Below are 13,726 nucleotides of genomic sequence, written 5' to 3'. Positions count from 1 at the left end.
TGTGGGGCGGCAAGGTAGCCTAGAGCACGGGACTCGTAACCGAAAGTTTGCAAGTTCAAATCCCCGAGCTGACAAGGTACAAATCTGTCGTTCTGCCCCTGCAATTAACCCACTGTTCCTAGGCCGTCATTGAAAATAAGAATTTGTTCTTAACTGACTTGCCTATAAAGGTAATAAATTATGGGGTATTGTGATGTCATTTGCTGAGGAAATATTTTTATTTCATCCATTTTAGAACAAAATGTGGAAAAAGTCAAGGGGTCTGAATACTTTCCAAATGCACTGTATTTCATGATAGAGAGGTGCCCTTTGTGAGCATACAGATATTAAACTACAGCCTGTTAAAATACACAACTGGCCTGTGACCCAAACAACTTTATTGTGCACTTCTTTTCACCAGAGCCCATTGGACTCTGGTCAAAAGTAAGTCACTATAGGGAATAGGGAGCCATTTGGGACCAATGCAACATAGAGGCCTTGATGAAGATAGCCAGGTTAGTAAGACAGAAAGTCAGAAAGACACAATACAGTTCATTTACAACAGGTCATTATCAACAAAACAGAGCTTCAACCACCCAACTTTATTTGTACAGGGAGGAGGTAATGACGGCAACCGTGAGAACACATGGAACCTATAGAATGTGATGTCATCATGGCATGGAACACTCCCTCCCTCTGTGTGAACAGCCAACCTACAGCATCCTACAGGCCCACCGCTCAACAAGAAAGAGCGCTATCAGAATGTACAGAAAGAACCAAGCTCAAGAAAATAAAAAGATTAACACATTTTTAAAAGGGAACAAGTCTTCATTTTAACTGTGAATATTCAGTCTACAATATTTTAGAAATAATAATATACAAGTTGAGAATATTAAGTTTTGTTTTCTCTATTTTCTGTCTCAGTTTTCCCACTCTAGTTATTGCACTGGTGTTCCAGATATGAAGATGTCTCTTGGTGGTTGAAGTTCTAGGCCAAAACACAGGACAGAGGCAGCAGCCTGGCCGGGGTCTAACCTGGCCTGGCCGGGGTTTAACCTGGCCTGGGGTCTAACCTGGCCGGGGTCTAACCTGGCCTGGCCGGGGTTTAACCAGGCAGGGTTAGACACGGGGCTTAATAACCGTGGCCCGGGTCTAACCCTGGCCCGGCAGGGGTCTAAATCCAGATCCTTCATGCAACACCACATGGAACCCATAAATGTGATTCCCAAACGGCACTATCCCCGATATAGAGCAGTACTTCTGACTAGAGTCCTATGGGTAGTGCACTATATAAAGATAGGGTGGTGAAGACGGAGCCATAATGCAGCCAGCCGTCTGTTAACTTCCTGGTCATATGGTAGCAGAACCAACAGGTTGTCATAGTGACAGGGTTAGGATCATAAGGAGGTTGTCATTATCATTCAGGGCCCGTATCCATAAAGTGTCCCAGAGTAGGAGTGATGATCTAGGATCAGTTGGCCCTTTTAGGTCATAATGAATAAGATTATATGGACAGACCCCGCCCCCACTGACGGACTGATCCTAGACCCCCACTGACGGACTGATCCTAGACCCCCACTGACGGACTGATCCTAGACCCCCACTGACGGACTGATCCTAGACCCCCACTGACGGACTGATCCTAGACCCCCACGGACGGACTGATCCTAGACCCCCACGGACGAACTGATCCTAGACCCCCACTGACCGACTGATCCTAGACCCCCACTGACCGACTGATCCTAGACCCCCACTGACGGACTGATCCTAGATCCACACCGACGGACTGATCCTAGATCCACACTGATACTGTGATATGCTTTGTGTACACAGGCCAGGTCATGATGAAACACTGTCAGAGGGCAGAAATAGAAACAGGCCAGATCAATGCTTCATGTGATGGGCTAGAGTTAGACTACATACTAGCATCAGTTAACAGATACCTACATCCCTTCTCAACGACGGTTCAACACAGTTCATAATCAATAATCAGTACTATTGGTCCGATGTCATGAATATGATGCAATACAAGTCCAAATAAACTGATAGAATTCCCAACGGAATCCAAGTCCGTCACATCTTGTTCTCCCCATTAAAGCCTGTACAACATTCTACAGTTTTAACTTAAAAACTAATTCAGCAAGCTTTGACACACTGACAGTCTGTGAGCCGTTCCAGAGTATTGATAAATGCAGTTAAGTCTTTCAGGTGGGGACAGTCCCTTTTGGGGTAAGACAGGTAGGGGAGAGTGGGGTCTGTTAGCCAACAGGGGACAGATGCATCTCTTTCTCACATCTCTTCCTACAGAGTCTATGAGGACATCACCTTTCTTCCTTCCTTCCTTCCTGTAAGTCTCTGTCTGTCTGTCCAAACACCAGCATGTCAGTTGGATAAAAGTCAGTGATGTCTTAAGAATGAAAACATGAACAACGTAAGTGGTCTGACTAGGAGAAAGGCCTGCAGAACTGACACGGTGTTATATACTGTCTGCCTGGAGCACCGTTGACCCCTGACCTCCAGCTCTCCAGGTTAGACCACACTCTCCCGGTTAGCAGACACCAACACGGCCCTGCGGCAGATAGGACAGGTGGAGTTCTCAGACAGCCAGCGGTCGATACAGTGAACATGGTACTCATGAGAACAGGGCAACTTCCTCAACTTGTTCCCCTCAGCATACTCTGTGATACACACACTGCAGGTCTTCAGAGCATCACTCTCCCCAAAGTTCCTGGTGGAGAGGTTGTCGATCTGCTCCTTGGTGAGTCCTCTGGGCTGTTCCTCATCCTCATCATTCAGGAGGAAGAAGTGAGCAAGGCGGAGGAAGGGTAGTGACCCTGGTTCCTCCAGACTGATGGGGGCACGGGGCCGAGCTCGCCCCTCCCTGGGGGTGCCCCCCACCCCTAAACCTATCCCTGGGGACAGACCTAGACCCATCCCGTCCTCCCCCTCCCTCTCCTCTGTCCTTGCCTCCCCGGCTCCTCCAATACTATGCCCGCTCACTGAGACAGGAGGCTCCGCCCCCTCCGCCATGCCGGCTACTCCCCCGTCGGGAGTGTTGAGCGCCTCGGCCAGGTCGGCAGCGCCAGTGGGGTTACCACCTCCACGGTTTGAGTCCGAGGAGTCAGAGTCTGAGTCCATGAAGTAGCTGAGCTCTCCGAAGCCGGTCATGATCTGTCGTATCATGGTCTGCAGAGCCATGGAGGTGGCCTCTCCCAACCCTGCATCACTGATCCTCCTGATGGGGATCCTGATGGTGCTGACATACGTCCTCACACCCGCACGCTCGGACCGGGAGAAGGTCCTGCGGAACCCCCCCCTCTCACTCTCGTACAGGAAGGTGTTGTTGGAGTTCTGGGAGCGTGAGCGGGTTCTGTTAGCAATGCTGTCCCTCTGGCGGTACTCACCTGGACGAACACGACGCACCTGCAGGTCCAGCATGATGGTGGGGGGACGTCGTCCTGCTGCTCCCTCCCCGCCCGTGGCCTCTCCCTCCTGGGGTGGGGTGGTACCGGGCTCTGGGGCGTTCCCAGAACCTGTGTCAAACCCTGTTCCGGCTGACTGAGCCTCGTACTCTGCGGTGCTCTGCCGGGACAGAACATGCTGTCGAGTCCGTGAGCTTCCCTCTGCGGGTGCCTGGGTGGCGGGGCTGTGTGAGGTGGCTGAGGTGGGGATGTGGCGGGGGAGTCGGTCCAGGGTGAGGGGGGAACGACTTCGTGTGGTGCGAGCCCTGGTCCGGCGCTGCTCAGGGCTACGGCTGCGGGCTCGTCTCTGGCCCCGTCGCGGAGGCTCCTCAGGGGGCTGGCTAGGAGGGGCAGGGACGGCTGGAGGGGCCTGCACCAGGGGACTGGCTGGTCTGGAGACAGGAGGGGTGGTGGTGACAGGGCTGGGCGGCTGTGGGACTACCTCTACTACTAACTCTGGGACCATCTCTGCTTCTACTTCAGCCTCTGGCTCAGCTTCTACGTCAGCCTCTGGCTCAGCTTCTACGTCAGCCTCTGGCTCAGCTTCTACGTCAGCCTCTGGCTCAGCTTCTACGTCAGCCTCTGGCTCAGCTTCTACGTCAGCCTCTGGCTCAGCTTCTACGTCAGCCTCTGGCTCAGCTTCTACGTCAGCCTCTGGCTCAGCTTCTACGTCAGCCTCTGGCTCAGCTTCTACGTCAGCCTCTGGCTCAGCTTCTACGTCAGCCTCTGGCTCCATCTCCGCTTCTGGTTCCACTATGACAGCCATCTCCTCCACAACTGGTTCCTCCAGCACCTCTCCTGTCTCCATGGGCACCTCCGTCCCCGCCTCCGCCTCAGGCTGGACCTCCACCCCATTGCCAGGTGCTCTAGTTGGGGCCTCCTCCTGCGCCTCGGCCTCCCCCTCCGCGCGGGCCTGCTGCTCAGCCAGGTTACGGTTAACGTTGATCTCCAGACTGAACCGGAAGTCTCCGCTGTTTGGGTTGGTCCGGCTCACCGCCCGCCATGACTGGTTGCCTCGGTGACCACTGCGGGTGGTGTTGCCTGTCCGCCTGACGGTGTTCAGCCAATCCAAGAGGGTGTCGCCATTAGACGGGTCCTCTGGACCTTCTGCCAGTTCTAATGGAAGACAGAACATATCAACATTCTAATGGAAGACAGAACATATCAACATTCTAATGGAAGACAGAACATATCAACATTCCAATGGAAGACAGAACATATCAACATTCTAATGGTTTGCAGTGACGGTCATAATGTCACCATTAAGGACTCCATCTTTAAAAGTTGATGAACTTTTAATTTCTGCTTGAAAGACATAATGAAAAGTACAGAGGAGCCTTACCTCCTGTAGCTTCTCCAGTCTCACTGGTGTTGATGCTAGGCTGCTGCTGCTCTGGTCCATCCTTAATCTGCTGCAACCGACTGAACAACTCCTCTGCTGTGATCTCACCTAGGAGAGATGAAACTACAACTCAGTACACCGACACTGGCTCTAACTGCCTTCATTTACTACTGGAAATACCCAAGTATTTGCCCATAAAGCTGTAGTTTGTCTCCTGGTTACACAGCAACAGGACAGTACTGAGAACCACCAGACTTACCAGGACAGGCCCTGTCCTCTCACTGCTCTCCCCAGGAAAGGTGTTCCACTAGCGGATGCTCCAAACATACTGCCCACCCCACTGACCTGGATGTGGCACGATAAGAAAAACTCAAACCTGAGACAACAACCTTCGATAGCCAATCTAAAAAACTGACCGAAAATGTAATTCAACCCAGTCTGCAGTAGAGAAATAAAGCCCTAAATCAAAAAGAACACAAAGACATTAACTTTTTAAATGAGATAGAAAACTCATGTCTACAATGCTCTGTTAACCCCAATATGTATTACAGTTACCTGGGGTTCACAGCAGGTTGTTGTCTAATGAGGTGTGTTAGTGGTTTATAACAGGTGAATTAAAGGAGAGTCAGTTACCTGGGGTTCACAGCAGGTTGTTTCTAATGAGGTGTGTTAGTGGTTTATAACAGGTGAATTAAAGGAGAGTCAGTTACCTGGGGTTCACAGCAGGTTGTTGTCTAATGAGGTGTGTTAGTGGTTTATAACAGGTGAATTAAAGGAGAGTCAGTTACCTGGGGTTCACAGCAGGTTGTTGTCTAATGAGGTGTGTTAGTGGTTTATAACAGGTGAATTAAAGGAGAGTCAGTTACCTGGGGTTCACAGCAGGTTGTTGTCTAATGAGGTGTGTTAGTGGTTTATAACAGGTGAATTAAAGGAGAGTCAGTTACCTGGGGTTCACAGCAGGTTGTTGTCTAATGAGGTGTGTTAGTGGTTTATAACAGGTGAATTAAAGGAGAGTCAGTTACCTGGGGTTCACAGCAGGTTGTTGTCTAATGAGGTGTGTTAGTGGTTTATAACAGGTGAATTAAAGGAGAGTCAGTTACCTGGGGTACCCAGCAGGTTGTTGTCTAATGAGGTGTGTTAGTGGTTTATAACAGGTGAATTAAAGGAGAGTCAGTTACCTGGGGTACCCAGCAGGTTGTTGTCTCTCATCAGCCGGTAGTCTGCCTCACTCAGGTTGTTGACAAACTGGTAGAAGGCCTCCTCCCGGTCTAGCCGGTCCCGTTGCCGCCTGCGCTGGGCCTCTGGTTGGTCACTGGCGCCCGGCTCGGAACTGTCGGAGCCCTCCATCGGGTGTCGAAGGGAGAGAAGCTGGAGATAAACGCTGTCTATCGCTGAGTCACCACAATCCAGCTGCTAGGGATAATCAATCAAATGTGATCAATCAAAATTTATTTTTACATCAGCAGTTGTCAAAATGTGCTTTTACAGTAGCCTGGCCTAGAACCCAATGAGCAAGCCAGGTAGAGCCAGGAAAAAGTCCCTAGAAGGAATAAACCTCGAGAGGAAGCAGGCTGAGAGAAGTAGGCCATCGCCATCCTCTTCTGGCTGTATCAGGTCGACAATAGAAATGCCTAGCTGCATCTTCGACACACTGACACATTCAGCAGGTGGGGAAGACCACAGACAGGTGATCTGATTTATGACATGCAGCACATTAATAAAACACACATATTTTGATGTTATTGACCAGGACTAAATGACATCAACAAATAGTAGAAAGCAGGTTAACTAGCCAGCTTTTAGCTACTAAGTTAGCTAGCGTTCAATAAACTAGTTATTAATAAGGACGTTTCCGATATCAAGGAAAATCTTTCCTGGCTTGGTAGGCATCGTTTACTCTGATGCAACAATGTCTCCTCCTTTAAAAAAAGCATTAAACTAACGGAGTTCCGTGTTTTGATAATAATAATCAGCAGCAGCAGCAGCTAACCAGTCAGACCAAAGTCGACAAAAACAAAATGGAATCTGGGGAGCTAACCATTAGCATGCTAGCTAACACCCTTAGCATCTGGCTGGAAATGGCATCTGAAAGATGGAGAAAACAGCTCGTGTTAACTCAGCTAGCTAACGATATACTAACAACATTATTATTTTATGATTTCAAGTTGTCAAGACTAAATGTAGCTATCTAGTTAAGACATTCGTCTGGCCAACATACCATTTAATAACATTGGCTAACAGGCTAAGGAGAAAACGTTTAAACTTGCAGTCATCAGCTCTTCGGATGCCTTTTGTGTAAAAGGTTAAATATAGACATCCACTTGCACACAAAGTTATATGATTAAGTTGTTCTTCTATACACGATACGTTATTAGCGACTTTACGTTGTTTTTGCTGTTCATAACTGGCTAGCCAACTATTAAGTAAATGAATGAATACCAGGAAACAATGTTAACTACCTACCTGACATATTGTCACCAACACGAAACGAAGCCAGTAAATCAACGCTCATCTAACCTACCCACCTATCTATCTAGGTAATGAAGCTAGTCAGTTAGCTAGGTGGCGAAGCTAGTCAGTTAGCTAGGTACCGAAGCTAGTCAGTTAGCTAGGTGACGAAGCTAGTCAGTTAGCTAGGTGACGAAGCTAGTCAGTTAGCTAGGTGACGAAGCTAGTCAGTTAGCTAGGTGACGAAGCTAGTCAGTTAGCTAGGTGATGAAGCTAGTCAGTTAGCTAGGTGATGAAGCTAGTCAGTTAGCTAGGTGATGAAGATATTCAGTTAGCTAGGTGATGAAAATAGTCAGTTAGCTAGGTGAAGATAGTCAGTTAGCTAGGTGATGAAGATAGTCAGTTAGCTAGGTGATGAAGCTAGTCAGTTAGCCAACACCTTCCCGAAGTTAAGAGTTTTAGCTGCTTGCTAAAGCGCCAGCTAGCTAACAGGTTAGCACAATTTAACAGCCCACTTTATATCTAGTTAACAACATTTAAATATGTCATACATTCACAGTACCTGTCTTGTATTTGTGTCGTTATTCGTTATCTTGGACTTTGGTCGTTTTATTCTAACAAATCCGCTTGAATAGTTGGGTACGGTCTTAGGATTCCATTTTCTCCATCATTGTACAGAGATCTTCCGGAAACTGGGGGAGCATGAAACGGAAGTTTGTTTTTGGTTTGTACTTTGACTGCAGCGCAATGCTGTGGTGAGAGGTGGAATTGTCAAAAAGCAGATCAATTATTGCATGCAACATTAAAGGTGTAATAATAAATGTAAAATCAATATGACCAATGTAGCTACTACTACTACAATTAGTCTGGGTGGCCGTTTGATTAGATGTTCAGGAGTCTTATGGCTTGAGGGGTAGAAGCTGTTTAGAAACCTCTTGGACCTAGACTTGGCGCTCCGGTACTGTTTGCCGTGCGGTAGCAGAGAGAACAGTTTATGACTGGGGTGGCTGGGTTGGTTATGTAGGCTTCTTCTAACCCATCTCTTTCTACTACATATAAGAATGCGATTAAATTATATCTTTACATAAAAAATCTAAGTCTATCACAATTACAGTCATTACAATAAATGTTATACCCCTTGATCTTCAAAAATAGGCCTTGGAAGCATGGATGTATAGATTAGCTAAATTGTTTTACCTTATTAGCCAGCCCTACTGTGTTGTTTATGATTTTATTGTCATGGAGGACTGATGTGGCTCATTGATCTGAGTTGAAAAATAAATGCTGCGCTCATGGAATGGCATGCTTTGAGCACTACTGAAAAGTGCTATTTACATGTGAAAAATGAATGTCATATTCTGCATTTGCTATAGACCTATTGTTTACCTTTTAGTTGGTAGCACATTGATATCTTGATAATATGCAGCTGTTTAAAGTGCAAATCTACAGATGAAACAATAACAAAACGGTCGACCCTGCCTCTGTTTTGGTAAAACGCTGAGGGATGGGCCTGGAGAAATGTAACCACTCTCAGATGAATAGACAGAGCTATGGATGCAAGGACTGACCATCCATGATATCAACATATTATTTTAACCATGATATGAGGCTATACAGTGTTTGTTTACATTTACAATGTTTAACACATTGGAGCAAAACAAGCTTATATGTTGGGTTCTCATGGAGTGTGACAGTTGAACTAAGATCATGGGGCATTTATAAGTTATATTCTTCAACAATCAATGAATATATATAATTTATAAGTCCATAAATGGATGTAGCAACTACAGCAACTACTTCCCCTTTAATTAATCCTCTACGGGATCGGTGTCCCGGGACGGTTGAACTAACGAGCACTAATGTGATTAACATGATGTTGTAACAGGACATAGACATGTCTTATATGGGCAGAAAGCTTCAATTCTTGTTAATCTAACTGCACTGTCCAATTATCAGTAGCTATTACAGTGAACAAATACCATGCTGTTGTTTGAGGAGAGTGCACAACAACAAAACACTTATCACGGCAACTGGTTTGATACATTCACCTCTGAAGGTAAATAATGTGCTTACATTCAGTAATCTGGCTCTAATTTGTCATCCTGAGGTCCCAAATATAAAATGTAGCATAGTTTTGTTTGATCAAATCCATTTTTATATATCAAATGTAGGAACTGGGTTCTACAGTTTGACCCCACTGCTATCTCTGGCTACACACCCACCCCACCTGGCCATCTAGATGTGTGAAGGTTGGTGTAATTTATGTAGGGAAGCTAATGATCCATCATGTATGACATTCCTGGGAGTGTTTTTTTAACTAGGCAAGTCAGTTAATAACAACTTCTTATTTTCAATGAGATAACTCTGTCTGTATCCCAAATGGCAACTTATTCCCTATATAGTGCATTACTTTTGACCAGGGCCCGATAGCGCTCTTATCAAAAGTAGGGCACAATGTAGGGAATAGGGTGCCATATGGAGCATAGATCCTCGCTTCAGAACATCTGGAGTGACTGGAGGATCCTCATGCTCTTTCTCTCCCATCAGATACCACTCCTTGAGTATCACTTAAACACAGCCTACACTATCCTCAGGTCAAGTGGCTCTACTTGTACAGTTTACACCGATTACAATGAAGCACTACAATATTTTTACTTTATTTAACTAGGCAAGTCAGTTAAGAACAAATTCTTATTTTACAATGACGGCCTACCCCGGCCAAACCCTCCCCTAACCCGGACAACGCTGGGCCAATTGTGGGCCGCCCTATACGTTTGGAGGTAAGGATGACAGCAGAGGTGTAGTCTACGGCGATACGGATATCACTTATTACTGATATCTGCATAGAGCATTGGTGTGAATCACACTGCTGCTCTCTCATTTAGTTATTTGCTCCTTACGGATTGCGATTGTTGTTGATGGCTGTTCACAAATGTAAATGTGTATTTGAACCCGATGATTGAATTCAACTAGTATGAATGTACCTGTAACTGATCTGGTGTGATGGCATACTAATTTATGCTAACTAAAGATCAATGTATAGCTGTTAGACACCAACCCCCTTCACTGAGTCTACCATTATGCTCCCCTGTCTGCTATGGAACAGAAACAAAGCAGCTGACAATATGAGAGACGATATGTTGTTTATGTTTTGGCCGCCTCTATCTCCAGCTCCAACTAAACAGGAAACCAGGAAGACATGTTGCAGTCAATCAGTCAGCCACCACACTGCAACACCCACCGCAGGGCCAGCAGTAGAGCAACGTCAGCCAGCTAGCAGCAGGACCAGCAGTAGAGCAACGTCAGCCAGCTAGCAGCAGGACCACAGTAGAGCAACGGCAGCCAGCTAGCAGCAGGACCACAGTAGAGCAACGTCAGCCAGCTAGCAGCAGGGCAACAGTAGAGCAACGTCAGCCAGCTAGCAGCAGGACCACAGTAGAGCAACGTCAGCCAGCTAGCAGCAGGGCCACAGTAGAGCAACGTCAGCCAGCTAGCAGCAGGACCACAGTAGAGCAACGGCAGCCAGCTAGCAGCAGGACCACAGTAGAGCAACGTCAGCCAGCTAGCAGCAGGGCCACAGTAGAGCAACGTCAGCCAGCTAGCAGCAGGACCAGCAGTAGAGCAACGTCAGCCAGCTAGCAGCAGGGCCACAGTAGAGCAACGGCAGCCAGCTAGCAGCAGGACCACAGTAGAGCAACGGCAGCCAGCTAGCAGCAGGACCACAGTAGAGCAACGTCAGCCAGCTAGCAGCAGGGCCACAGTAGAGCAACGGCAGCCAGCTAGCAGCAGGACCACAGTAGAGCAACGTCAGCCAGCTAGCAGCAGGGCCACAGTAGAGCAACGGCAGCCAGCTAGCAGCAGGACCACAGTAGAGCAACGTCAGCCAGCTAGCAGCAGGACCACAGTAGAGCAACGTCAGCCAGCTAGCAGCAGGACCACAGTAGAGCAACGGCAGCCAGCTAGCAGCAGGACCACAGTAGAGCAACGGCAGCCAGCTAGCAGCAGGACCACAGTAGAGCAACGGCAGCCAGCTAGCAGCAGGGCCACAGTAGAGCAACGTCAGCCAGCTAGCAGCAGGACCAGCAGTAGAGCAACGTCAGCCAGCTAGCAGCAGAGCCAGCCCCAACTATGAATGAGCAGTCTTTCTGGCCAAAAAGTATTTGATCCCCTGCTGATTTTGTACGTTTGCCCACTGACAAAGAAATGATCAGTCTATAATTTTAATAGTAGGTTTATTTGAACAGTGAGAGACAGAATAACAACAAAAAAATCCAGAAAAACACATGTCATAAATGTTATAAATTGATTAGTATTTTAACGAGGGAAATAAGTATTTGACCCCTCTGTAAAACATGACTTAGTATGACTTAGACGTTTCTTGTAGTTGGCCACCAGGTTGGCACACATCTCAGGAGGGATTTTGTCCCACTCCTCTTTGCAGATCTTCTCCAAGTCATTAAGGTTTCGAGGCTGATGTTTGGCAACTCAAACCTTCAGCTCCCTCCACAGATTTACTATGGGATTAAGGTCTGGAGACTGGCTAGGCCACTCCAGGACCTTAATGTGCTTCTTCTTGAGCCACTCCTTTGTTGCCTTGGCCGTGTGTTTTGGGTCATTGTCATGCTGGCATACCCATCCATGACCCATTTCAATGCCCTGGCTGAGGGAAGGAGGTTCTCACCCAAGATTTGACGGTACATGGCCCCATCCATCTTCCCTTTGATGCAGTGAAGTTGTCCTGTCCCCTTAGCAGAAAAACACCCCCAAAGCATTATGTTTCCACCATGTTTGACGATGTGGATGGTGTTCTTGGGGTCATAGGCAGCATTCCTCCTCCTCCAAACACGGCACGTTGAGTTGATGCCAAAGAGCTCCATTTTGGTCTCATCTGACCACAACACTGTCACCCAGTTGTCCTCTGAATCATTCAGATGTTCATTGGCAAACTTCAGACGGGCATGTATATGTGCTTTCTTGAGCAGGGGGACCTTGCAGGCGCTGCAGGATTTCAGTCCTTCACAGCGAATTGTGTTACCAATTGTTTTCTTGGTGACTATGGTCCCAGCTGCCTTGAGATCATTGACAATATCCTCCCGTGTAGTTCTGGGCTGATTCCTCACCGTTCTCATGATCATTGCAACTCCACGAGGTGAGATCTTGCATGGAGCCCCAGGCCGAGGGAGATTGACAGTTCCTTTGTGTTTCTTCCCTTTGCGAATAATCGCACCAACTGTTGTCACCTTCTCACCAAGCTGCTTGGCGATGGTCTTGTAGCCCATTCCAGCCTTGTGTAGGTCTACAATCTTCTCCCTGACATCCTTGAAGAGCTCTTTGGTCTTGGCCATGGTGGAGAGTTTGGAATCTGATTGATTGATTGATTCTGTGGACAGGGGTCTTTTAAGAGTGTGCTCCTAATCTCAGCTCGTTACCTGTATAAAAGACACATGGGAGCCAGAAATCTTTCTGATTGAGAGGGGGTCAAATACTTATTTCCTTCATTAAAATGCATATCAATTTATAACATTTTTGACATGTGTTTTTCTGGATTGTTTGTTGTTATTCTGTCTCTCACTGTTCAAATAAACCTACCATTAAAATTATAGACTGATCATTTCTTTGTCAGTGGGCAAACGTACAAAATCAGCAGGGGATCAAATACTTTATCCCTCACTGTACCTCCATGCCTGAGCCTGTACGCTAATTAAAACAGATGTTAAAATAACATGAGGAGGAGAGCAGAGATGAGGAGGAGGCTGTACGCTAATTAAAACGGACATTAAAATAACATGAGGAGCCAAACTAGGAGAGCAGAGATGAGGAGGAGGCTGCATCTGTAAGAGACTTCAAAACAGTGAATGGATATTTGAGCGTTTTGTTGTGATTGTAGCAGCATATTGCAGAACTTACTTATCATATCAGTTCTTAGGCCTACCAATTAGAATAATCACTAGTCACAAGCCAACTCTCTTCAGAAAGCAGCGTTCAAAATATTATTTTAATGTTTATATTTACTCCATAAACATTATTCCTAAACTCAGCAAGTCACTAATATTACATTGTCACCATACAGGCTGGATCACAAATATGTCAAACCTTTGCAACAGTTACACCATAAAAACGGAATAAAACTCCAATCATTGACATGAAATTCTATAAAACAGCAAACTGCTCACAAATGTTGAATATTTTTTCCAGTCCAGATGTTTTTTTCTTTGCTTATTTGTGTTTTGCACAACAACACAACACTCTCACAACAACACAACACTCTCACAACAAGAGCAATATCTTATTATTTCAAAACTCCCATCAAAATGGAGATATTTCACACTGTTGTTTCTTTCATATTTGGGTTTTTAAACCCAGAAGCATTTTATTGTACATCCTTTCCACTGCCTGTACAGGGGATAAAAGGTTACTCACACACAAATACTTCACAGCACTTTCTAAGAAAAATATACACTTACAAAATATGTTACAAATTGGCACACAAAAAATA

At 46.4% G+C, this 13,726-nt stretch overlaps 1 protein-coding gene across 2 annotated transcripts; it reads right to left on the bottom strand.

The window, feature by feature from the left end:
- Positions 1-267: 267 nt before the first annotated feature.
- Positions 268-7,948, bottom strand: LOC139390751 (E3 ubiquitin-protein ligase RLIM-like). Of its 2 annotated transcripts, none has more exons than XM_071138095.1 (4): positions 7,793-7,948; positions 5,961-6,195; positions 4,783-4,890; positions 268-4,556 (listed from the first exon to the last, which is right to left on the bottom strand). In XM_071138095.1, exons 2-4 carry the CDS (start codon positions 6,127-6,129, stop codon positions 2,509-2,511), a joined length of 2,325 nt encoding a protein of 774 aa, XP_070994196.1. In that variant the 5' UTR covers positions 6,130-6,195; positions 7,793-7,948; the 3' UTR covers positions 268-2,508. The 2 variants fall into 2 exon arrangements, with proteins under 2 accessions (XP_070994196.1, XP_070994197.1); XM_071138096.1 differs by having other exon boundaries at positions 5,961-6,192; positions 7,793-7,924.
- Between the last annotated feature and the right edge of the window lie 5,778 nt (positions 7,949-13,726).

Source organism: Oncorhynchus clarkii, chromosome 31 (assembly GCF_045791955.1).
Source record: "Oncorhynchus clarkii lewisi isolate Uvic-CL-2024 chromosome 31, UVic_Ocla_1.0, whole genome shotgun sequence".
Classification (NCBI taxonomy): Eukaryota; Metazoa; Chordata; class Actinopteri; order Salmoniformes; family Salmonidae; genus Oncorhynchus; species Oncorhynchus clarkii.
The sequence above is the reverse complement of the archived record's forward strand: the minus strand, read 5'-3'. Positions and strand labels throughout refer to the sequence as shown.

Excerpts from the sequence above, each read along its gene's own strand:
- LOC139390751 (XM_071138095.1), bottom strand. The coding sequence starts at position 6,129 with ATGGAGGGCTCCGACAGTTCCGAGCCGGGCGCCAGTGACCAACCAGAG. Across the intron at positions 4,891-5,960 it reads CAACCTGCTGGGTACCCCAG|GTGAGATCACAGCAGAGGAG; the intron begins GTAACTGACTCT and ends CATCTCTCCTAG. Across the intron at positions 4,557-4,782 it reads GACTGGAGAAGCTACAGGAG|AACTGGCAGAAGGTCCAGAG; the intron begins GTAAGGCTCCTC and ends GTCTTCCATTAG.